The sequence below is a fragment of the Bombus affinis genome, chromosome 5 (assembly GCF_024516045.1).
Source record: "Bombus affinis isolate iyBomAffi1 chromosome 5, iyBomAffi1.2, whole genome shotgun sequence".
In the NCBI taxonomy this organism is placed as follows: domain Eukaryota; kingdom Metazoa; phylum Arthropoda; class Insecta; order Hymenoptera; family Apidae; genus Bombus; species Bombus affinis.
In genome coordinates this window covers 15,339,460-15,365,772 of record NC_066348.1, presented here as the reverse complement: position 1 = coordinate 15,365,772, position 26,313 = coordinate 15,339,460, and the positions used below count along the sequence as shown (strand labels likewise).

General features: G+C 40.1%; 1 protein-coding gene across 2 annotated transcripts in view; it reads right to left on the bottom strand.

The window, feature by feature from the left end:
• The window catches only part of LOC126916003 (protein-tyrosine sulfotransferase), a 182,906-nt gene that overhangs the window by 8,825 nt on the left and 147,768 nt on the right, over positions 1-26,313 (bottom strand). For both annotated transcript variants that reach the window (XM_050721336.1, XM_050721337.1), the window contains one exon: positions 1,679-1,998. In XM_050721336.1, the coding sequence (XP_050577293.1) occupies positions 1,679-1,822 (144 nt within the window). In that variant the 5' untranslated portion in view covers positions 1,823-1,998. The remainder of the gene's footprint in view (positions 1-1,678; positions 1,999-26,313) is intronic.

Sequence of the window (26,313 nt, the reverse complement as noted above, 5' to 3'; positions counted from 1 at the left end):
ACATCCGTGCGACGAGGTAAACACGGTCCTCTTGTGAGAAAATGGCGTGAAAATCGCGCGAGCCTTTACTGTCTTACCCGAACGTTGAATTACGCACGTTGAATGGAAGGAATCGCTTGGTAAAACATCGACGAGTTAAAGCGGTTTCTCAGTAGGGGGGGTGGAAGAATCGCAAAACGAATAAAGTTTCTGCCAGGCGGATATAAAGAGTTTTATGTACGAGCATTGCGTTCTTGTTGAATTAGAGAGGAATTTTCGGGTGGTAAAACAAAAAGTTGGAGGAAATTTAATTTCTACAGCGTTGAAGACGGGCCCAGACAACGACCGGATATAAGGAAAGGAACAACTGGGACGCGGTTAATTCGCACGATAAAATCCGACTGACGATGTTATAATTGCGTCTCGCCTAATTCCAACCCGGATCTCCATTGAAAATTTTCTCGGGGAACTCGCAGAAACACTGTAAAACGACCTGCGATCCACTTCATGCCCCAGCGGTCGTACTGAAAGTTCGTTTCTTTAGACTATTAGTTACGAAATAATTTCTATTGGATTACGACCGTTTTCCCTTTGCGCGACGAGACTGATCTATTGTTATTAAATCATCGAAAGATTCGCAGGATTATACTGGTGAATATTTTTTATTCAAATTAGATTCAACAAGGCAGATTTGTATATTGGGTTGAGGAATACTAACGCAATGACGAGAATGGAAGATGAGATGGCAGAAGTGTGTTCGAAGGTCTCGTAGGTTGTGTTATTGACCCTTAAATTCATTCGAAGGTAACGAGGTGATCGTGGAGATAGCGTCAATGACATTAAGGCCATCCGAAGATCATTCCAAATTTATGATGGAGTTTCGGTCTAACTTAAAGGTCTCGTAAAACATCAGCAGTGGAAATATATAGAATTCATCGTAAGCTATATTAAAAGTTAAATCAATCGTATATAAATTTAAAACGCGTTACACACCACGTATGAGGACTTTTAATCAAACCTTTAAATTGCAAAACTATTTTCATTTCCGACCAGAGTCGCTCATTATTTAATAACGTAACTCTCCACAGAGAAAATGGGAAAAACTGGTTTACGAGAACTCGTAATATTTCGTAGATAAACAGTCCTTTCATCTCTCGCATCCAACTGTGAAGTATACAAATATCATTAAATCCCACCTCGTTTTCCACCGAGTTCACCACATAAAATTTCTTCACACCATGGTCAGTTGCTCCTTACTGTTCGATAAAGCATGTAATTCTGGCATTTCGTTCATCATAGCAACACACACGGGGAGACAAAGTTGGCGGAAACACGCGTTTGTCTAGGCGTTCAGGCACCGACGATTGTTCTGGCTCCGACTGCGGCACGTACCCACTGTTTGCAGGACAATTTCGCGAAAACTGGGATAAAACTAATTCGTAATTACTGGCTCCGTAGTCGAGGCACGCTCGTAAATCGTCAATGCGATAATAACTTCATGCATGGTGGAGAAATTTCCAGAAAAGTTTTCGAATGCTGTTTGTTCGAGAGGTTCCCTTTTAAATAATTCAATTCCAACGATCCGAATCGTCAAGTTTTTATCTATTTTGTAGGCTATGACGAGAACAACAGTTCGATACAACATGTATTCGTTGTAACCATGACTTAATTAGCGGATATAAAATGCGAACAGACTTACCTCTTTGGCGACCATCATCGCTGTGGGCACGTACTTCATGGAGCCGCAGATGATGCCTAGCTGATAAAGAGCGAAGACCAGAAGAAGACCGACGAAGCAGATGATGGGCCCCTTTCGGCCGCCTCGACTAAGCAAGAACGACATGTCGTCGTTTCGAACGACGACCACGTCACTCGCGTGCACGTACTTGGACGTGTTTTGGGCGGCACGATAGTGAGCGCCGATGCGATCGTCTGGATCGGTGTGGTGGTCACAGCGGGCTACTCGAGGCCAAGGTTTCGGGGCCTCGTGTTCCCGGTTACGCCATTAGCTCATTGCACCTGTTCAACCAAAGAGAAAATTTGATTAGGTAACAGCGGCGAAGTTTACAGAGTTCGGTGTTTAACGCGATCGATAGATCGTGGATATTTACGACAATTGATATTTTTACGAATATGACTAGGAAAATGGAATCTAAGCATTTCTTTCATTTACCGAATATTACAATGAATGCTGTACTTGAAATAATTTGATTAGGTAACAATAGCGGGTCTAATAAATTCAATCGGAATGACAAATTTTAATTGCCACGATTACTTCGTATAAATCATACACGAAGACGAATGATTTTGCTGGAGGAAATTGTAGCCACGTTTTCCGACTAATATTTATCTCGGAGGAGGCGGAAGCTCGTTCGTGCCGTAATAATTTTCATTTCGATGGCTCGCTGCCATCGGCTGAGTTTGAGCCTTTGAGCGGTTCCTCGAGCGTTTTTGATTTAGCTGCTCCTCTTCCGTTTCGCGGCTTTGTTTGATATAATTTATTAACGGTGCCAGAGACCTTCGTTGCTTCTACTTAGAAATCAGCGATGCATTAATACGATAAATCTCGTGGATTATCGAATAGCCCGTGACCAAATTCCATTTAGATTTTACAGCCAAAGAAATGAGAAAAAAATACAGGAGAAATAGGAACCGTCCTCGCCTGTGTTTCATTCTGCGTGAGCATCGTAATCATCGGTGCTGAATCGATCGAGCTAGCAAAAAAAGAAGAAAAAGAAACGGGGCCACGATAGAATAGAATTTTCGATGGAGGATCCTGCAAGCGGTGGTGCTTGTCGACGAGCAACTTGTTAATAACATCGTATTGTGTGCTTAAAGAGTTTCCAATACTTGCAAAAGATAAGCTTGCAAATTTCGTTAGGAAGTTAGGTGGTCGCGTTTATTTGATATAAGGCCGAGGTAATGTATAAGTAATGAAATTGGAACGAGCTATGAAGAAGGAACTCCCGAGGGGAAACAATTCTTTGGAGACTGGTCGATACGTTTTTATTTCGCGATGCAGTTTCGCGTGATTCCAGGCAACATTCAGAGAGGAAAAAACTGAGAGAGTAAATAGGAGTTTGAAAGACCCATATCGGGGCGGATGGTCAACCGGTGATTCGTGAAACGTAGTCTACGACCAAAGAGAGAAAAAGAGGACGAAATAACTAGAAAGAGAGAGAAAACGAGCAAAGGATCAAAAAGAAAAGGGGGATGAAAACGGAAGAGGAACTGGGTCGTATATAAGCGACCTGTATCTATTTTCCGGCGACAGCTTTCAAGGAGAGCTTTCCATTTCGCGCTTCGCCTTTGACCTCTCTCACCCTAGAGGTCCACCATTCCTCGCGCGATGAAAGATGAGGACAATCGCCACATATTGCTAGCTCTGTGCTACCTTCCAATCTAACGCTGCCGTGCTGTACCTTCAATCTCGCCAGTTTTCCTCGCTCACTCCCAAATAAAACATCACTTCGTTTCCTTGTACCAACACCAATTGTTTTCTGGATTGGACGCCTTTCATTGCGACGCGTGGTTCTCTATTGTCCGTGGAATTGAATCGAGACGAGTAATAAACCCTCTTCAAATAGGTACACTTCTGTCACCAACCGTTTGCACTGATAGTATACGAAGATTTTTCAGTTGTTTTCATGAATCACGATATTAAGATTTCGTCCGAGTTTAAAAATTCAAAATTCTGAATTTTCTGCGAATTTTGGGACGCGGTAATCGACCATTACGCTTTATAATTTATTTACTCTACTGCACGATTAATTATAGTCTTATGTTGTACTTTTTTCTACAAAATACACGTCTATATTTGTGTGTCAGCGTGTGTACCTATGCGTGGAAGTTCGTATAAACTTGTATCTTACGTAAGTTAGTTTCACTTATTGATATATCATTCAGGAGCCATATTGATCAATCATTGATCTCTAAATTGAAAAGTACAGAAAAGTTATCAGCAACGTCTTGTGTTCGTAGAACCAAAGCTTTTTGTTTAATACTTTCATAGCAAACGAAAATTTCCTTTAATATTTGAATTACAAATGATACGAGCATTTCTATTTGACAACATTATTCGATTAACATGCCATATCAATGGTCGTCGTAAAAGCTTTTGTCTGTTAGTCTTAATTTAAGCGTTTCTTTGTTTGCAATTCGCTACCGGTAGAGCGTTCAATTAGTGAGAGCATGGTGAAAGTTCAAGCCCTGGTTGCCTAAGGGCTCGTTCCGTTATGTTGTTGCATTCGTTTCGGCGACCACTCAAATTTTTTCCCCCTTTTCGTAGAAACGCAATTGAGGCTGGCCCTCGTTTCTTACTTTCATATTTATGCCGCCTTTAATATCCATGAACGTGAGGCGTATTCCCGCGTGGTACTCGCCGCTGAATTCGTTGAAAAACTGCGCCAAAAAATGAGGCTGATTACATTATCAATTCTTGTCTTCCCTCCCTCGATATCTACTTTACCTTTCGAGCTATCGTCGTTTATCTTCTCTGTATAATTCTTCAGCAATTGTCTTTACGCAAGTGTAGGTATCTATAAGACAAACACGAGAAGAAAGAAATCCTGGTATTCCTAACGTTAATGAAGGGAAGACGAATCAATTTTATCCTCTTTCTTCAATAGTCACATTTCTAAACCTTCGTATTTGCCTGATTATTATCGATGAATAATTTTTAATACGAACAGTATTGGTTTGATTAATTTCTTGACACACTCTACAAGGCCTCCTCAAGTATAATGTAACTTTTGAATAAATGCGACCCATATGGAGGCTGTTCGTTTTGGTAGGTTTCTTAAATTCGACATTTGTCTACGACAGCGAATCGTTGGTGGAAAATTGATATCAGGAGGGGAACCGCTGGACGTTGGCAGATCGATGTTTACGATAGCGTTTGGCTGTTGGCACTTAGACATATTGTTGCTTTTCGCCCTGGCGTTGAACGACAACTGCATTTCTCCCCGTGTTACACGCCCCTATTGGTCGTTGCCTTTATGATTGCACGCTTTTGCACACTCCACAGAGTCCACTGTACGAGTTCCGATTGTCCTTCTATGGACCAGTCGTGCTATTGTTAATTAAACTGAGCTTTGTACTCTTCCATACAGCATTTGCGTTTATATCAATGTCGCATCGTTAATCGTAATTTTCTAGGCTGATTCGATAATGTAAATCCTATTCGTTTTCATAGATGTATAACGATGATAAATTCATTTTCCGCCTGACCGAGTTTTTTCACCGGTTCTTCATTCTTCTCGGAAATAACGGATAGAACCGATTTCTGATTATCGATAACGCAATAGTCGCGAGCAACACGCAATAATTCCCAATTGGAATCACTTTATGCGAACCAGCTTTTTGCGGAAATTCTAGCTATCGTGGAATTGCACGATGCGAGCTCATTCGAGCAAAAATATAATCAATCGTTTTATGATTATTAGAAATATCTACCATCGAAGTTCCGCTTGCTGTTTCCATTAATTGCACCGTGTTTTTATTTCAAAATCACGTCGTTTTCTGTCCCAAGAAAGTGATTGCTTTCAAATCTTACTAATATAATCGCTGAAAATTGCAAAAGGTTTCGTACGACGTACGTAACACGTCTATAAAAATTTCTCGCGTTAAATATTCGAATTTTGCGAGCCTCTGTATTTTCCATATACTCGCTTCGAATTCTCATTACTTTCCCCTGCGAATTTCCTTTCAGCTTGGTCGCTTCAAATTGAAATCGTTCCAAATTTCGTCGACCAATTTCGCGTCAAAGCGATCGCACGAACATTTCACCATGATCGTAGGTGCGAATACTATGCTACATGTGGCAGGATACGCAAAAAGTTGAGACAGCTCGGGGAACGCGCGTCGGACAGAGGAAAAAATTCGCGTGCCACGGATAAGCGGCAAAGTTCGCGACGTGCATGCGATTTCGTGAGAAATCGAGGCTTGACCGAAGAGAGAGGATCGAGGGTTGGAAATTATGCGCACCATAAACCGTTCTTTGTCTCGGCACTGGCAACTTTATCGATCCTTCGACGCGTTATTCCCTCGAGGGATCTACGGAGGCGACTGAATCCTCTCAAGTTTAATGAAAGAACTTCGATGCCGCGGATCGTTGATCCGATATTCCGATGGAATAAACCATTGAACGAAGAAAAAACTGGATCGAGTGTCCGAGACCACCTGTTCTATTTTCTCTAGAAAAGCACGTTATCACTCTCTGGAAGATTTTGTGTCGTGTATAGCATGCTCATTATACTTGTTGGATAAATTATATTGTCTAATGGTTACAGAATTTAAAAAGTTATTATATTGCAAACAAAAGGCTTGATCTATAAAATATTGCAATATACACGACTGTCTTTACTTTACAAAATTATAATTTTTTTAATGTAATCTTTCTTATCGTCCTTATCTTACACATTTATGCAGCTAGCGATAACGATACGGATGACATGTAACGTTAATCGTTAATACATAGAAATGTATTACCTAAATAAATTTTGCCGAAAATTGTTGCTTAGAAAAAGTGGGAAAGAGTGGAAAAGAAAAAGCGAAGTATTCAAAATGAGAAAATCAGTTCTAGCCGCAAAGTATGTGGAAGGAAATTCGTTAAAATACATTAGGAATCAAAAGGTATGTGGTAATTTTATTTTTCCATAAAACGTAAGTTTAAACATAAGCTTCGACATGTGGCATCGATAACCGACGCGTCACGGAACACGTTAACCTCGGTGAATCGTGGCATGAGTCGCGGTTCGAGAAACTAAGTCGCAAGAGATGACGCGTCTCTCTCGAGAGCCAGAGGTAGAGTTGGTATAATTCAGTCGTGTTACGAGCCGCCTAAAAGGAGCTTGGGCTCGCAGCCAACAACTTTATACTTCGGCTAAAGCTTCGATTTCAGCCATAACAGTTTGGAAGCGAAAGAAAACATGTACACAGTTGCCGGATAAAAGAGCGTAAGACGCGACGTCGAGTAAAAAAAATAACACTTGCCACCGTGTCGACGATTCTGGCGACTTCTCCATGAGAAACGTTTACACGATGAGTTCACACTTTGGCACACGTTTGCGGCGTTAATCCCTCTTGCGATAATTTCGTTAGCAGGTTCGTAATTGGATTCCATCGGTCTCTCGTGGCCTTTGGTCGCGTTCAAATTTATAATGTCACCAGAAGGGCCAGCGACGACCGGATAATGATACGGCTCGTTTGCCTCGCTATTTAAATTTGTCGCGGTTTGGGGCGAATTTTCGAACTTCCTTGTCGCTTTGTGTGATCCGAAGGGATTTCCTTACAGGGTTGAACGAGCGGATGTGAATTCTCGCAAGTTTAATGAAAGAAGTTTGGTACTGAGCAACTTTAAGCCGATATTCCAATCGACGGTCGTTTAACCGCCGCTAACGAGAACGAATCGATTCCATCAGGGAGCCTGTCTCGTTTCCAAGGAAATCATATCTATCGATTCCCTTACTCGAAAACCTTCAAAGCGATACGCGTTCAAATTCTACGCTTAATCAGAGAGGCATCTTTTTTCACCAAGTATATCATTGATTCGATCCTTTGTCGTTGAATTTCGAGTTTAACGATATAGTAGAATTATCCAACTTAGTTCGAACGTTTCAAGATTCAATTTTGAACTTTGTATGGAATAATCAAACTTGAGATACTGTTGGTATATCACGGGACACCATTAGTCTTTAATATAATAACTGGAGAATGAGAAAATTCTGTGTACTTTAGATCTAACCAAGAAGCATCACAAAATTCATAACCGAATTTACTGAATTACAAGAGAAATTACTTAGCTCGATTCAAATATCCTTCCGACACAGATAATCCTATCTTATCGAACCTAGTACATCAAGAGAATTTTATCCGAGAAATCTTTGGATAGTGGAAATTGCAGAAACTTGCTGCGAGAGTTAGCAAATTTTTAAATAGCCACGGAAAAGCGGAAACGAGATGTTGACACACGTGCGCACGAGTTACCTACTTGCGAATTGTGCTCAACTTAAATGCCGTGCTACACGCGTTTGTTGCAAGAAACACGTAGCTGTGCTTTGACTAATTATGATTACAGACCGCGAGCATAAGTTTATTAAACCGTCAGCTTGCGAATAATTACGAGTTCCTTTCTTATCAGCGTTGTATCATCCCTTTAATTAATAGCGTTAGAATCGTAATACCTACTTCGCAAGACACGACGACGTTTCGTTCGCCAACCTTTCAAACAACTATGCAATCGTCTGATTTAACGCTAAGCACGTCGCGTGACACAGATTTTACTTGAAATTACTCTTTCTTTTCATTCTTCGTCCTTTTTCTACGAAACAAAGAACTCCCGAGAAACATTCGTGGATTAAATTCGATGGAAGTAGGTTTTTGGCCGCTTCTGGGCGAGGAGAATCCTTAATTGCTTTCATCGACTAATCCTTTGTCACCTTAATTGTTCTCTCAATCGTAATACTCTGATTTTCCTCGTGTTTAATTGTATTTCGTTCGGACCAATAGTTATCGTTGAATTATGGAGGAAAATGTTACGATAACGATTCCTCTCCAATAATTGCATATTACTATATTGTTCTTGCATCTGCCAACGATTTTTTGTCGTAAGAATATTTTTATTCTATTCACGGTGTATCAACGTTTCGGATTACGTATCAGCGAATGAAAATTTGGTCTGTATCAAGCGAAAGGTAACGTTGGCGCAAATGCACAAATTCTGTGAATAAACGAGATGAATTTCGAATAAATACACGAGGGATATGAGCTTTCACGAATTTTCAAAGTAACGAAGAGACGCCACGGAGAGATATTTCCCCTCAAAGAAACGAGCTGATCGCAGATTCGCGGAGCAAAGAGGCCGCTCGAAAAGTCACAGTAATTACATCGTCCGCGTTAATATGTTTCCTTTACCATTCTCGGCCCGGGAATTGAGATTCCGGCATCGGTGCCGAGAATTGCGGAAACAGAAGGAACGGGACAGAGAAATGGAATTCGAAATGCGCAACGCGTGAGAGAACGGTTGCCACCGGAAGACAGGTGCAGAGACGTAATACTAATAGAAATCGAAATACAGAAACAAAGGAGAATATCTTGAAACGGTAATCGAAGTTCAGAGCCCGTGGAAATAGGAGTTGCGGGGAATTTTGTGGAAACAGACGGTACAACTCGCGTTAAAGTCGAACTCGAGTGCACGGGAACGGTTCAACAAGAATATCACAATACATAGAAAGAAAAACGGGAAAACATTAGGATCGTGAAAATCGAAAAAGAATTTTATTTGAAAATAATCTGACGCATGATATATTGTACTGTATGAGGGTGAATAATTCGGGGGTGGCAATTCAAGGTGAGATTTTGAGTTTTGAGCCTTACAGATACGTGAAAGTATCGAGTATTTGAAATTAGCGTGCAAAAATACCGTTAATCGGGCAATCCTTTATCCACATTCTTCTATAATCACCGAATTAAAAATTAAGAAAAATAAATAAATGTCTATCGAGTCGATTTTAATTCCTGTCTTCAAATTTCATTAATTTTAATTACTAAATTATCCGCAAAATACACCTGGTGTTTCCATAATTACGAACGAGAATGTATATGAATGTATTATATGTGTACGTAGACGATCGAGGAAAGTAGCTGAAAATCGACATTGGGGACAAGAAATACAGAGAGAACGTATAGGAATGAAGGTGCGGATCAGATTCTCTCTCTCTCTCTCTCTCTCTCTCTCTTTCTCCCTCTCTCTCTCTGATTGTGTACAATTCGTTGATGCACCGCGTTAGCAGCAATCTAATTAATCGCCGAAGTCCGCGTGCACTCACACGTATAATGCAGCGGCCGTGCAAATAGCAGTGCGCTTTCAGGTAGAAACGAGGCCGATGCGCGTATATTACCAGTCGCAATATGCATCGCCGTGTGTCGTTCATCCGACGACGGATTCACCCTATTTCACCGATTCGCCGATGCCTCGTCTTTAATACGCGTGCATCGGGAAAAACTGTAGTCTGGGAACAGGGACGCGGATAACGCGCAGCTCAGCCTCGTTGCTTTGCGTTTGATCGCGTTTGTAATGATTACGGCAAATGGACGTCACGGAGAACGGATAATCTAAAAATGCTGCTTCAGTGTGCAGCCCAGATATCGCTTAATTAGCACCTTTCATTCGATCTCGTTTCGCGTCGATTTGCCGGTGGGACCACTGCTTTCAATATTAGATAATGAAACCATATTTAGCGAGAATGATACCGTTCCGACGAATGCAGCAGAATTAGATATTATCAACAATAAATAGATACTACCAAAGATCAACTGGAGTATCGGTTCGAAGAACTGAAATATATATGCAGCAATGTATAAATATAGTTGAAGAATATTTTGAAGAATATAATTTCGGTTATATTGATTTAGTTATTTAGTATGCAATGCAATATGTGCAACCTGAATGGTAAAATATTAAGGATTTAGATTTATAGATTAAATTGTAATTACTGTTAAATGCAATTATATCGTATTAAATGAAACGAACTTTATATTAATTCGATTCTGCACTATACGCGATATCTCATGAGCATCGTGTCTATGATGTGGAAATTAATTGTATAAATAGGAATGCTGGATGTTATTCGCAGTGCGCAAGATTTGAATATCAAATACATTATATTCCTACGATGATATCGTACCTCGTATTTCTATCTCATTACACAGAAACGTCAAACAAACTGACATTAAACAATATTTTTAATAATTTTTCGACAATCTCGTTACAACACTAATGAAATTTCTCGTTCTAAAATGTTTTATAAAATATACGCAACATATGAATAAAAGATTTGTGGTAAACGTTCAAATACTTTTGTGACTCTCCACTCCATAAAAGCGTCGAACTCAAGTCGCTACAATAGCAGAAATAAAACGGAATATCGGTATGCACAAATTCGCGGATATATTGAATATAACATTCAATTAGCAGCTTTACGATAATCGGTAATGGGATGGGTTCGCGCGCGAAATCCTGATCTGTTCGTTTTTCTGTGAAAGAAAAAAAGTATAGCGTTCGATTGTTCGACGCAATCGGATTTTCGTTGTTGAAACCGCGCGTGAAACCCCGCGATCCGTTGCGCGTCCCACGCAACGTGCATTTTTACCCCAACCGGATCGGCGAGGATTACGATAACTGTCGAATTTGTTTTAAAACTGTAATCGTATCTCGAAAACGAGCCTATAGGGATCTGATAGGATATATATGGGGCTGTTGGGAAACCATAATTCAGCGATGACCAGTAAATGGCGTTGCGGAACGGCAAATCACGCGCGAGTGTCTCGAGCATGTTATGTAATTGAAACAAATGGTCGAAACTAGCTGGCTCTCGGGACCCTTTTGTTTCTGCTACGCCAATCGGGAAGCCGCATCTGATCGAAAGTTAAATATTTTTCTCGAATCTAATTTTGAGGCAGCCATCCCCGGTCGGCATAAAACCTCGTTCCAGTCAACGAGAAAGAAAAAAGGGGTAGGCACGATGAAAAGTGTGAACCGCCCGTTTTTCGCGCGAGATCAGACTGCAACTTTATGACGCGTTTATATTTCCCTCGTACGCTCGTTTCGCCCTTCTGTTTTGTAGCGTTTGCATTATTTTCTTTCTTTTTTTTTTTTTTGTCAAAACACGGCAGACAGTTTTGATCAATGCGAGACGGTAAATTAAACGCGAGACAGTTTTGAAATACTCGTTGGATAAATAACGGAGCACAGGGTTGCTTATACGTCGTTGGTGGTATGTCGCGAATCTGCTATTTCAGTCGCGATGTACTGCCGATATTTTCGTCGTTGTTTTTTTTTGGGGGGGATATTTTTTTCGGTTTTTGGAAAGAGGAAGGATGACACGATATGCGCGATCGGCCGTAACTTTGTCCGAAATTACCGACGGAAATGTATGGTTCGATTAAAATTTCGTCGACAAACCGTGCATCGTCGAAACACCGTTCGCCTACGTATTTGATCTGTAAAATGGTGGGGGTGTAAACGATCCACTTTTTTTCAATTCCAACGAACGGTGAATACCTTTCAGAGAAACACTCATCGTAGCGATAACGCGTCGAAAAAACGTGTAATTAAAAAGCTTACGTGGAAATGTTCGACATAAAAATCCACCCGACCGTATAACATGGAAATTGCCTTTTTTATTCATCAAGCTGTTTGGATTGTTCACTCTTGAAAAGTTTAACGGCTGTTGCGTTTCGAATTTTTGCGAGTCAAGTTCTTTTGTACGAAACATTCATCAAGCATCGTCTACAGCTCGTGTATTATCATACTTTCACATTAACGATTTTATAATTCGACTGTGCTTCGCTTAAAGCCGACGTCTTCTCCAAGTTTCCCAAGTAGCCCATTTAGGATATCCTAGAAATTATGAAGCCTGTTGATCTTTACAGACATCATATTTTTACTTAGAAGAACTTTGTTTCTTTTCCTAACGTGATATTTTCTATCTTCTTTATGGTGCCTGTTCTTTATGTACGTTGTACTTCTGGTGTTTTTTATTCCTACACCGTCTTTATTTCAGTGGAATTTCTTTTCCAGTACGCTTATGTTATTTTCATTTTTACTCCCAAGTTCTCGCTAGATTGTTTCCAAGCTGTTTCTTTATTGCTGCTTTTCTTCTTTCAACGCCTTTACACGAATTTCCTCGAACGAACCAAGTTTCTTTTTAATAACTTTCTATTGTTTTCCTCTTTTTTTTTTATCAAGGGTCTGATTAGAGCAGCATTATACCGTCATCTTTCAATCTTCGTAGCAAAATTTTCTGTAGCGCCGCTTCTAATTGTATCGCTACTTCGTGTTTTAATTTACTGCGCAAAGAGGAATATCTTCCGTTATTAGAATTTTGCCAGCGATGTCAAACGGAATTCGAAAACCGAGCCTCGATAGACAAGACAGGTTGTCTCTGTGAAATGGAAATTCGGTCGGAAGAGGGAGATAGCCATTCCCATCGCGATATAGCAGCGATTTCATTCAACGATATTGCATCCCGTGCGAAGCTCTAATCGATTCGGTTTATTACCGCAAACGGGGGGAAGAACTTTTCGCGAGTAAATTGCAAACCGCTTAGCCCGAGTGACCGACCGGCCATTTATATCAGTTTCAAAGTTTCCAACTTAGTGGCGAAACTTTGTCGCCTTTCAGTTTTCAACTCCGCTGCCAAATGCTCGACTCTCTGAACCTTCTTCTCTCAATGAGCTTTCCAACCTCGTTTCTTCTGAAACAGATAATTTCCCCAAGTAAAACGACGAAACCACCGATTCAAGCAACTCGTAGAGAAAATTGTGTAGTTTTAGTATTAATCTTCCAGGTAAACTTTCAACGAGACGAAAAAAGAAAAGGGCCGAAATACCAACGGGACGTCGTACCAGAAAACTTGCCTGTCACAGCCCGTGTACGTATTAAGCCTTAAAAAGAAGAAAAAAAATAGCACTGGGAAAGACGTAGGACAATAAGAACAAAGTCTGATCCAGTGACACGCATCTTTTTGCGCGTGAACCGTCAGCTTGCCGAAAACGGGAGCATCGTCCTCGTTTTCACCTCGTCAACCTTTCAAACGTCTCTTGTTCTTTTTCCTTCTTGTTCTTTGGATGACATATCGGGTAAAATGAAAGTCCTCCTCATACCGGATGCATCTCGTTGACTGAACGTTTGATTATGCGAATTTCAGAGAAGATTCGAGGACTGCTACTTACTTACTTGCTTGGCAGAGAAAAGAGTGGCGAGAAAGAAGAGGATCGAGTGGAAGGAAAGAGAATCCTCGTTAGCGATACTTTTACGCGAGACTTTTTAAAACTCTGTTCGTGCGAAATCTTCATTGGAAAAGGAAGAGATAAAGCGTCTTATCTTTCTCGTTTACGAAACTCGAAAGACTTCTCGTAACGCGAATATACACAGGCTCGCGAATCTAACCGAATACTACGAGCTTCTTGTGAATATACTATACGAAATGTTTTCAAGTTTCATTAACATCGTAACGAAATCTAGTAACAGGCAGTGCAGTCGGTATTCTGTACCCGGTCTATGATTCTTCTGACATATTTCAACAAAATTCAACAAAATTCTCTTTCTTTCCACTTGTCATTCCGCGTAGAAATTTACAAAGTTATTAACGGTGGTCGAACAGGTCGCGATATCTATCGTTTCTAGGACTGAAATGATAATGCGCCAGTACGTGAAAGTGACGTACAACAGCAGAAGAGCTGACACGAATGACATTGTTCGTCTATCTTTTTGTCGTGCAAGCGGGTCATTTGCATCAGTTACAGCGGCCGCACTCGCTCCGCCTCTGCCATTTTTCCGCATCACCGTGAAACGTGGCTTCACTTTTGTTCCTCCTTTCACAAAAAAGTGTTGTCGTATCTTTGGACCACCTTGTAGATAAGCGCGACTGTCTTGTGATATCGGTTAATAGCACAACGAAAGATAAAGATTGAAAATATTTTCCCCCGCCTGGTTTTCCCATCGATGTATTATCGATGTTTTATTTCATTCACAGAGGAGAAGGATCCCATTAGAAAGCGGATTATTCAGGTTAGTGAATTCGGTGTCGATCGCTTTGCGAGCCGTTACCTAGCATGATAATCTGATTCAGTTAGTAATTCGGTAGAACGAAGCGTTCAACGAAAGCAATTATACATGGTAATACGTAAACGAGCTTGCACAATACTGTGATTAACGTAAAATTACAAGTTACTTGCGCTGCGAGCTTTCAAATTCTCTACGGGTAGTATTTGCCACGCGGCTATGCGACGCTTCGCTTGTTATTGACACGTTATGCATTATACGATCATCGAAGGCCTTATTGTTGTAAATTGTCAATGAAATATAATCAGTCATGTATGGAACTTTGAATAACGAACCTTTGATGAATACGAATATTAAATCTACGGAAAAATCGTTGTGAAAATTGAAATTTAGAGTTAAATATAAATCGCTTCGTAACGTCAATTGCGCCGCAGTAAAACTTTGCTAGAACAAAAAAGTGTAATATAATAAAAAACTATTACGTATTCGTAAAATCTAGCGTGTTTAATACAAAAATAACGTTATCCTGAGAAACATAGAAGTATGTGGCGCACGACCACAGCATCGACGGATAGACGTGATAATAGCCATCGAACGTAAACGATGCGACACATTCGACGATGCCGTGGATTCAAAGAGGCGATTCCCTGTCCCGTTTTTCTGCCTTTGCCGAACTCATCCGCCGGACAATACGCTTCATCTCCTCGCCTACGGCTGGTTTCTTTCCCCCCGCGCGAAAATACACGCGGCGCCCCCAACAAATTGGAATTCCAACGGGATAACCGGGTTTCCACTCTATTCGCTCTCCTCTTTTCGTCCATATTCCGGTTCCTTTCCCGGAGGCAGACTCGTCTGTTCCGTGGCGGCGGCCAGAGGGCTGAAACGTAGCCGACCAAGCTCGACTTTGTCGAGCTTAACCACAGAGAACGAGCAGCATCGATGGAGTGCTAAGCTTTTATTGCCGACAATTTCGTTGCGCCTTAAGCTCACCACGGATTATTGTCTTCCGTCGCGATTACGATTATTATTATTTTTATCATTATTAAGATGGTTCTGGTTTCATAGCTTTTACGAGGTCAGCTCGCAAGCCGACCTCTTTTCCACGATAACACAGACGAACATAGCGCACCGTAGAATGGGCGAAAATATGAATTACGTTTCGTTGTATCGTATTTACTATATATGCTTTTTCATAAAGATACGAACCGTTGCACGTAAGAAAGATAACGTGATAATGCTATGACAGAGATAACGTGAGAGAAAATGATATATATATATATTACGCGCAGAAGAGAAGAAAAAATGATAGACACAGAAATTTAAGGGCAAGTTAAGAATGAATAACTATAATATAGCTGACAGAGTGCTGTACGGATAATAAAGATTGACCTTTGACAAATATATGGAAGTTCGGGAAACGCGGCGGTGAACACTATCTTCCCCGTGTGAAACGAAATTGTCGCTTTACGCCGTAGCCAAGTGTAGAAAATACGTGCCATTTTTGAAACTGTTACGTAAGTTGTGTGAACGTTGTTTGAGACGTTTATGAAAGGATCAGAGGCAAAGGTAGAATCTCGTTTGTTCGCGAGAAGCTGTCGGTTTCGAGTAAGATAGAATGTTTTGAGAATAGGCACGTGGTTGAAAGTGGAGAGATATATTCGAGGGATAGCAGGGGAACAGATATATCAGTTTCTCCCTTGAAAGTATGGAGAATAAAATCCTGTAGGAAAGAGTACTTTTTATTCCTCTGTAATCCGGTATACGAGGTGCTGGACCTTTGGAATCGCTTTTCGAAGATAAGATTTATTAAAGGATTGAGGCGGTTCGCTTTATGCAACACACACTAGATCAAAGTATTACAGTACTCTTATTGTGTACATTTCTCTTGTTTGATTTATTTGTTCATCTTTCTCAATCTATTCATTTGCGCTGTTTCTGATTTATTTACTTATTTACGAAATGCTGTTGGCAAAGGATAGGCAAATAGGAATTACGAGGTGCCATGGGAACGCCACGAGATTATTCGTAACGAATGTAAGTTTCATGTAGATGCGATCGGAGGTGAGTGAAATACCGATAAAAATGACAATCGCATTTATTTACCAACCTCGAGGATTATTTTTTCCCGGTCAATATTTGTTTCGTAACGTGCAATTAAAATTACCAGGGAAACCGCCGCGACGAGCGAACGAGGGTATTCATCTACGAAGGAATAAGCGTCGATACGAGTCGACAAAAACATGCTAGATGCGAGGGACAGTGACAAAAATATGTTTATATATGGATTATATGAATTTATCGTCGATCCAGTTTCCAGCGACGGTATTAAAATTGCAGGTGTTCGAATATGGCGCGAGCGGTTTATTTTAGTCACGTACGAACATTGATGTTATCTGTCCTCAATTTTTCACATCTCCTGCTTGGGTAATTTATATCGAAAACGTTCACATTTCGGGCTCAACGGCGCGTGTAGAAATATTTTACATTGCTCCTTAAATAATTATCTTACTTTCTATCCACGATTTACCATTTAATCGCGCTGTTCAAATTTACAGCCCTGCGTCGTCTTACACGATCGAATTAACGCCAGGAGAGAGATTTTGCAAATTACAAATTATCAACATGGAATTTGTAAATTTCCCTAGAAAGCCATTTATTTCTCTTATGAAATAACAAAATTGCTATTCGCCGATGGAAACGTCGATTGAAAATCAAGCATCTCCGGCATTTTGTTTTTATCCAAACGTCAATCAACGGTCCAGCCCCAGTTCGGCATAAAATTGATTTCACGCGATCGCACCGGTATAAAACGGATGGTTATTCCCTATTTCTCCGTGTCGCGATGCGGTGTTCTGTACGGTCAAGCAGACTTGCGCGTTCAATTTCGAAACCCAGAACGAACAGGGGGTGGTTTTCAACCCCTACACAGTCTCCACCCCTGTTCCATTTGGCCGTTCGAGTTCCTTCGACCGTTAAATCTCCTTTTTTTCCCGTCTCTGTCCACTCCAAGCCCAGAGAAACTCCACTCGGCTATCGGGCATCCGTACCTATTTCCGGTTCTTGTCATTGACCTGTCCGTTTGCAATCCACGCACGTTTCTAATATCCTGAACGAGAAGAATGTGTCTTCTTCTCGTGGTGATTCTATTATTCGTTATCTAAGTTGCTTGCTCGAAGCATTCGCTTCGTTCGATGATTTTCTTTAAGAATTACAACTCACGTCTCCTTTTTTGCCACACTTGAGCTGCGTATCGCGAGAATCGCCTGCCACCCAGGGAATCGAAATCCATTTCGAATACAGTGACCCTGTATCTTTCGTTTCAATTACTCCCACCCTCTACGGTGTAATAGCTCTCTTGCCGCTAGAGAATTCGTAATGCGAGGCGAAATACGCGGAGGAATCGCGGCTTCGAGTAAGCGGGATTTAAATTACAAGCTTTCGTATTAGTTCTACGACGTTGTATTAAAATTATAATTTATATATACGATTCTTTAGCCAAATATTGTCTGCTTTTTCGCTCACCACTCGCTCTTAATCATTTGCAGTGGTTGTTATCTATAAAAAGCATTCCCAGTATTTGCCTTATTTTCCACTCACACGTTTTCTCCTCAGATTCTACGTTTTATTCTCATGGTATTAAATCTTTGTTAATCATACGAAAGTACTGTTACACGAAAGGAAATTTAATATACTTTGGTTTAACTTCGATCGTTATACAAGTGCTATAACAAACACGATTCTTTCTTCCATTTGTAGGAGGAACCACTGAAAAATCGGTGGAGCGAAATTTTGGACACGGAAAAATTAATGTCGCGCGATTGTTTGCCGGTATCACGCGAGCACGTTGAAGTTCATCAGCGCGGAATCGATTGGACGCCGTGCGAAATTATGCGAATTCCCAGGATTTTTTAGTGATTCGACGGAAGTTAAAAACGGCTGTGTAATGTCATTAACGAGCAATAATGAAATCGGTCGTCGGGAAATCCCCATGGAAACCAGGTATTAAAGTCGCAGGATAAATCAGGAGAACGAGACGAAATAAAATTACAGCGTTTCCCGTTAATGAAATGCAATTGCGATCGCAAATTCGAAGCCCCGATTAAATATTCTGTTGTTTGTCCCGCTATGTGTCGCAGCTGTAAAAATCGCGTTTCAAACGCGTCGTCCCTGCGTGGGAGGAATCGAGCTTGCTTTATACGATTCGTCGTGGAAGTTTCATTCGCTTTCCACGTTCGACGAGCCTTGATACGTATTTCATTTACGTACTTAACTTCTTTTTTCTATGCGAGGTGTATAAGGCACGTTTCATAGAGCGACGCTGTACAAAATTGGTATTCAGCACATTCCAATGGTGCATTAAGGCTCGACGGTGGAAAATCGATCGTTTCCCGAGCGGGTATTTGAAATTATGCAAATTCCAAGGCTAACGATCGTTCTTCGTGATTAATATATGCGCCAGGGCTGACGATCGCGTCAGCAGTTGCGGCTTTTAACGATCGAAAGATCTTTTTTCTTCCCTCTTTCAGATCACTGACTAAAAATGCTAAAAAGTCTTGTCATTTATTATATCGTTAATGACGAAACTTTCCTGCTTTGAATTCCTGTTCCGACGTAAACTTAATTTATAAAAATGCCGATCAATCTTCGTACGAATAATTGATTGAAGTGCATATTCATTCTCTTGCCAGCGATAACAACGGATCCGTTGAAATACAATCCTTTTGAACACGTCCCTAGTCTTTTATTCGCCTTTCTTTTTTTTTTAGATTTTCTCGCATTCAGAGCGAGCTGATTCGTACTCGCGATTATTCGACTGACGTTCATCAAAATATCCCGGACGTAATTTACACCATGAAATTCGCAAGAGCGAATCTTCCAGGAAAGAAAGGAGGGAGATAGTAATTTACGTAGTCCGTGTTTTTATCGTGGATCGCCTAAAAAAATAAAACGTTTCCGAAGCCTTATTACTCTTCGTCGAGGTCATTTGATGTAGCTGATGTAGCTTTTGACTCGCGCGTTGCAAAAAGCGAAAAAAAAGGGAGAAAGAAAAGAGGAAAGAAGGGAAAAGAGAGGAGAAACAGAAAACGAGATAAAAAATAGCAGGTCACGAGTACGTTTTATATTTTCAAAAGGTTAAAGCACGATCTAAAAAGCAGAAAGAAGGGTGACTCTCGCTCAAAGCGGCACGGCTAACGACGTTTGTATCAATTTCAAGCGGGTCTCATCCCATTTACATTTTCGGAGATGGACCGATCTTCTCGACTGTCATGCTCTTTCCTTCTCCTCCGATGAAATTTCATGAAATATACCCCAGAAATACGCTTTTGAAATACGCGAGATCGGTGAACCATCGTTGCAAAAAAAAAAAAAAAGAAAAAAAGGAAATTGCTATGAAAAACTTGGAACTCGTTTAAAAGGTCTCGAAGAATGAGAGAGTGACAGCTTGAAGGTCGGTGCTTTTTTTTTATATGATTGCCTATTAAAAGTTTTCAAGTACTGTGATTCTTTTAAACGTCGACGAGATCGAGCACCGCTTAACGTACAAAACACTGCTGCTCGTCAATTTTGATCCGCTTTGTTATTTGAACGGGGATAAGCATCAATCTCGCACGTCGATTTTTAATTTTTCGAGCCGAAATATTTGTTGGATGAAACGAATAAAATAGAAGAAAAGGAGAATGTACGGCTGATAGAATATATCGCGTGGATGTTGCAGGCCGGTGTTAGTTCTTCAATGGCAGCTTCATTTAGTATTGGTAGCGTTTTATGGTTTCAGTTTTTCGCTCTTTCAAAAATAAGAATTCCTACAAAATCAATACGAGTTTGACATCTGAAAAAAGATTACCGGGAAATACAGAAAAATAGTACACGACTTAACAAAGCAACACGAGCGTTCCGTATAACATTTTTGCAAATATTCTCTCTTAGATTTATCGTTACATCAATCTTTATCACGTTGAACCGAACACAAGATCAAGCGAGAAAACTAAAATGTACACGGTTCTTATATAAATTTTGACAAAGTACTTCGACAATTACGGAACAAACTCCTGATTTTTAATCCGCCAGGATGGACAACAGTGTGTCGAATGAACATCGAATGAAATTCGGTTGAAGTGGCATTTTAACGTAATTGAATCCCAGAAGAGAGCGGTGATATGGAATCTCGAATCACAAAAATGGCTAGTTCGACTCTTTTTCCCCGAACGATATATAACGATAGACGGTTATAATGGTTGTGCGAGTGAGTGAAACGTATGCGTTAAGAACATTAAAGCGAATGCATGGTTGGATTGAGAGCACAATTTGCGTTCGGTCGGAAAAAACTCTGATTTTACGTACACACCGTGACCTACGAAGAGATGAATAAATATCGGGAGAAAAGTTCTGAAATCGAGCAACAAAGCTCTTTTGGCCGCGATCAATGTTTTCGTGGATTATTTTTTGCCTCGAATTGTAAACGACCAATCGACCAAGATGAAAATTAAAATTTCGCGCCAATCAAATTCGATCGAAAAAGTTACGACGATGTACAATTTAATTTGCCATTTCATATACTAAATAAAGATAACCCGATATATCAATTAATTTACTAAAGATGCGATTAAATCGCCAGGCCTCTTAATTTACTTTCTTACGAATAAAACTAAAAACGATCTTCGCGAACGAGTATTCGGTTTGGTCGCAAATATAATCACGATAATAATAATAATAATAATAATACTTATCTTAATTGCTGTCTAAATATCCGCAAAGTGTAAGGATTATTTGAACGCGTAGGAAAATAGAATAGGGCGAGAGCGTGTTGGCTGGACTGAGACCAGCTCAATTTTTCAATACAGTATGCCGCAAATATCGGCTGTCGATTTTCTTTTTCTCGTATCGTTCTAGGCCAACAGCGCGTGTTCCCTTCCGTCCTACCGAGGTTTGACGCAGCGCGTCGCTTTGTACCACCCTGTCGATCCGTTTGTTTCGAATAAAATAAAAAGGATAAAAAGGGCGAGAAAAAAGGTAGGGAACAGGAAAAAGAAAACAGAGGACGTTGTACGAAGCAGTGAGTAATTAGAACATCCGTCAGTCGTTTGTGATATTCGAACGTCGTTTTCACCGTATCGAGTTATCAAAATCGTTGAAAACACGGGCGGCAACTGAATCCTACGACGAATTTTCCACGTGTCGTTCAACGTCAGTCTTTTTTCGACGCCGCTGTTCTCGACAATGCTCGACGAAATTCGTTTCTACCATAATACGACGTATCAATTCTTGTTCGATCTACAGTTTTATCTGGAACGTCAGTGTTTTGCAAATATCCGAACGTTTCACGAAAATATTCGAATATTTATCAGAGAAAATTTGTACGAATACGCACGTTATATGAAACTTTCTGACATTTCATTAACACTGCAGTGACACACGATTAATGTGATGATATCGATAAAATTGGAAACCAAAAATGTGTATAGGTAGAAGATTTTTATTAGAAACACACGTTTAACAATAAATGAAAAAATGATATACAAGATGAAAAACCGCGTTAAACATATAATTAGTATCGAATATGGCCTCGATAAATATTGTGGTTTATTAATATAATTAATAATGCACTGTTCAAACACTTTAACGATCTCTACGAAAACTGTGTTTGCGATAAATGTATTGTAACTTTTATATACATTTTCAGATTGTTTTCAAATGTCGCCAATATAATCACAATAGTCGTTGCTGATGAAATTTCCAAATGTTTCGTACAACATACATGAAATACACGGAAAAAGTTTCTGTAAGCGTTCAAATACGTTCGTGGGCCATCGTGCCTGGAGATATTGTTTTCTACAAACGAACTGAACGAAATTACAAAGGCCTTTCTTTCGGTTTTATGAAATTTCGAATATTTCATTTTCAATATCGTATTAAATACCGCGTCGAGTCGAGTGTAACTTAATTAGAGGAACGAACCAACGGCAGTAATTTAAAACTCAAAGGTGCCATTGAAACTGCACGTTTTATTTCGATCGACTATCTCGTCGAGTATCGAATATATATTAATTGGATGTTCGATATTTCCCGAACTACTTGTCTGTAAGAAATTCCATCGTTGTCGTTTCGTTAAACGTCAAAAGTCTATTTGTGAGAATAATTGAACTAATCGTGGGTGTTGTACGCGTGCATTATCTAACCGATATTGTGACACGAGTCTCAGGGAACTGAAGTCACGTAAGCATTCGGTACACGTGAGCTTTTCGAATTTCGAGACCGTAGGACGTTGCACGTTATCCTCGATCGACGGAAGTTTGCGAAATTCTGGCTAGACTATTTGCCTGAAAGCCAGCGGCATGAAATTATGCGCGCTGCCTTGAAAATCATCGAACGTTTACCTTCAGGTTCAGCAAAGAACATTCCTTCGTTTGCGTTAAAAATTCGACGATTAAACTATAAGGCTCTACAAATTCGTCCATATACTTTACAATAGCGTCATTCGAATTCTCAAAAATGAAGCATTGTAAAACGATTTATGGAATCTCTGAAACTTATGAAAAAATTACGAATTGCTCATTTTGATGATTTTGGTGATTCGAGTATTAAAAAGACACCTTTCTTTCCACCTCTAGGCGCTTTAACTCTTCAAAATGTAGAATAACGTGCCGAAATGATTCACCAAACTCCAAATTCCTGCCAAAGTTGTAACAACCAACGAAATCACATACTTTTTCCGTAATTTTGCGGCGCACCGATTGATATTTCCTCGAAGCAACTGGCGGTGAATCGACGAAACGTTTAAGTAGACAGGAATATACGGTTTCATTGGTATACGCTGTACTACATAGAATAAAATTGACGCGCTTTGGAATTTACGAGGTACGTTCATGCCAAAAAGCATCGGAGCTGTCGGTTAGAAGGATTTTAATTTAGGGACAGAGCGAGTCGGTTGCAGCGACCGATTTGCCGCATGCATCGATTGCTTATAAGCGATTCCCGTGGGCTACTTGCTTGGTTCGATGGTTAGATGTCGCGTGGTTGTTAGATCAACCGGAAAAAGACCAAAAGATCTTTTACTCGATACGTGGAAAGTCGGTTCCATTGAAAATTTAGAACGAACGGTCGAGAGGTTCAGGTCGAACGGACGACTCGTTCAACGAGCATCGATTAATCGTCAGTTAAACATTTAGGGCTTATGAAGATCCATCGGGCTGCCGGTTTAATTGAGGACGATTCATTTCCTGCCGAATCGGGAAACGGAAAGGCAACGCGTATATGCAGGCAATATATCAGAGACCTGTGGAGAACGGTGGCTGCGAAACAGACACGAGAGCAAACAGTGGAACGAGCTCGTATTGGGTCAGCCGGCTTTTTGGACCAGCCAACTGACTTTATGATATTGTTCCATCGACGAACAATGAAGAAGACGTATATTTACTGGCCGGATATAAATAATTCTCGTGGCAGATATTAACGCGGAAACTATCGCTTTAAATATTTCTTATCGTATAGACAAATATACGATGGACAAATAAATATTTACACATCATCTTATATTTCGATGAAGCAACTTTTTACGACGTTCTGTATTTTATATTTATACGATGGAACGATTGTGCTAAATGATTAGGCGAATAGACGATGATAGAAAAATAGCAAAATTGTATATACTTAATTATTCGGTACGTAAATGTTATAATAGAAAGCAACGATGTACAAATACCGTCGTTGTATATAGGTAAGTGTACATATGTGGAGAAATCAGAAGATAAGTTCGGTAGAATTTCGCGTGATTTTTCCAAAAGTTCGTGTAGACTCCTAATGTAGAACGAAATTCTACCGTTATATCTTTGGTAGCGTAGGAAAGCTTTTTCGAACTTGAGACACGAACGAAATATTTGGATATTCTTTTCAACGCGTGGGAAGTCTGCCAGAGAATTCGGTTGCAATTCGAACCCTTTTCTTCCGTTCGTGCTACTTCCACACGCTTTTATTGGCCTAGCGAGTTCTCTCTGGTTTCGTATTGTTTTCCACTTTTCTTATTTTCATGTGTTCCACGAAGAAGAAATCCAAGAATTCTCGCGTCGTTTCGGATACGATGGATGCGTTCCACTTGTGCTTACCTTCGATACCGATGGATTCGATAAATCACACGCGAGCGAAAGTGAGTAAGGGTGTCTTCGATTTCACCGTGTAAACGAGCACGGATATATTCAACACCGTGTATCATGCTGCGGAAAGATATCGTTCGACAAAATACTTTGCACGAGAGTTTACGGGAATCTTTTTGAAACACGTACACCCCCGACAGATTTCCAGATCTCGAGTTCTCCATTGGGTTGGCAACTAAGTGATTGCGGATTTTGTCAATACCACCTAATGACAAAATCCGCAATCATTTGGTTGCCAACCCAATGATTCACCTTTAATTTCTCCAACGGTATTTTATTAATTCTCCCAAGAAATTTGAACAAATTGTTCTTTCTACGTATATTGGGTGGTAAACTTAACAGGAATAAAATTCTGATCGATCGTTTCCTTGGTACCCTAGATTAATTGTCACGTTTCGTATGAAACCGATAGTTTATGGATAGGTGTCCAAGTACTTACGAATGGCAATATTTACGAACTTCTTTTCGCAAGAAAGGTAACGTAGTTCAATGATTTAGAGCGCGATGCTGTGTGAAGTCGAGGAAGAGAAATCAGAGCGCGAGAAACAGGTACGAGGTTTAAGAGAAAACCGTGGCGCGGATTCTTCAGGGGGTTGAAAACTTTCTGGCGCAAATCCGTCCGGTTGGGGAATCGGATAAGCTGTATGCCTAATCCGTGACGTCACCGAGGATTTACTGCGTTTTCCAGTGCACGATCGGACCGAGACTGGCGTCGTTCATTGGTGGCCTTTACCGCGCATCCTCGCACTTATCCGGCTGTCTCAACGAGATTTACTCGTAACACACAGATGGAAAAGTTCCACGAGTAAACAGGGACCGATGGGGACAGCTACGAATACTGGGTGACATAAATTTTTATCATACCATCTTTCCGCTTTCGCTCGCTTTTGCGTTTATTTTCGCTTTTTTTGTGTTTCTACGTGATCGATAGTTAAGCGACAAAGTGGAAAAATATATTCTTCAGTGTGTGACTTGAAACGTGACTCAGTAACGTTGAAATGTGTTTTATATTTACTGCCTTAAAATTGTAGCGTACTCGATCATATTCCAAACAGCTTGAGGTTTTCATTTTGTATTTATGTAATATTACATACGAGAACGAACTAATTTCATTTCATTTTGCGATATAAAATTAAATTCTGTTCACATGTGGCTGTTCAATATTAAATAAAACGATGCAGTGTTATACTTGTCAAAGATCCATAAAAGGACGAAATTTGTAGGTAAATAACGTATTCGAGAGCATTGCATTGTCCACGTTTGTTCTTTCAAAATAAACTTCGATAAATACAACGATTGAAATATTAACAAACTGTGTTAAGCAATGTAAATCTCAATACAATTATACGGAATATTGTAAACTAACATATACATATAATAATATAAATTACGACACAAAAATACTTGAATACGTAAAACAAAAAGCAGATAATCGTAGTTTAATATTGTATCAATGAATTATCGAAACGAATACACAATACGCAAGTCTGATTTTCAGAACGGATGAAACAGCTTTATTTGAAAGTTAATTAAAATTTCATGATTTAAAGCAAAATCCTCTTGTCGCGCGATTGTTTATTTATTATATATTTACAATAATACGATAGCCAAGTAATTAAA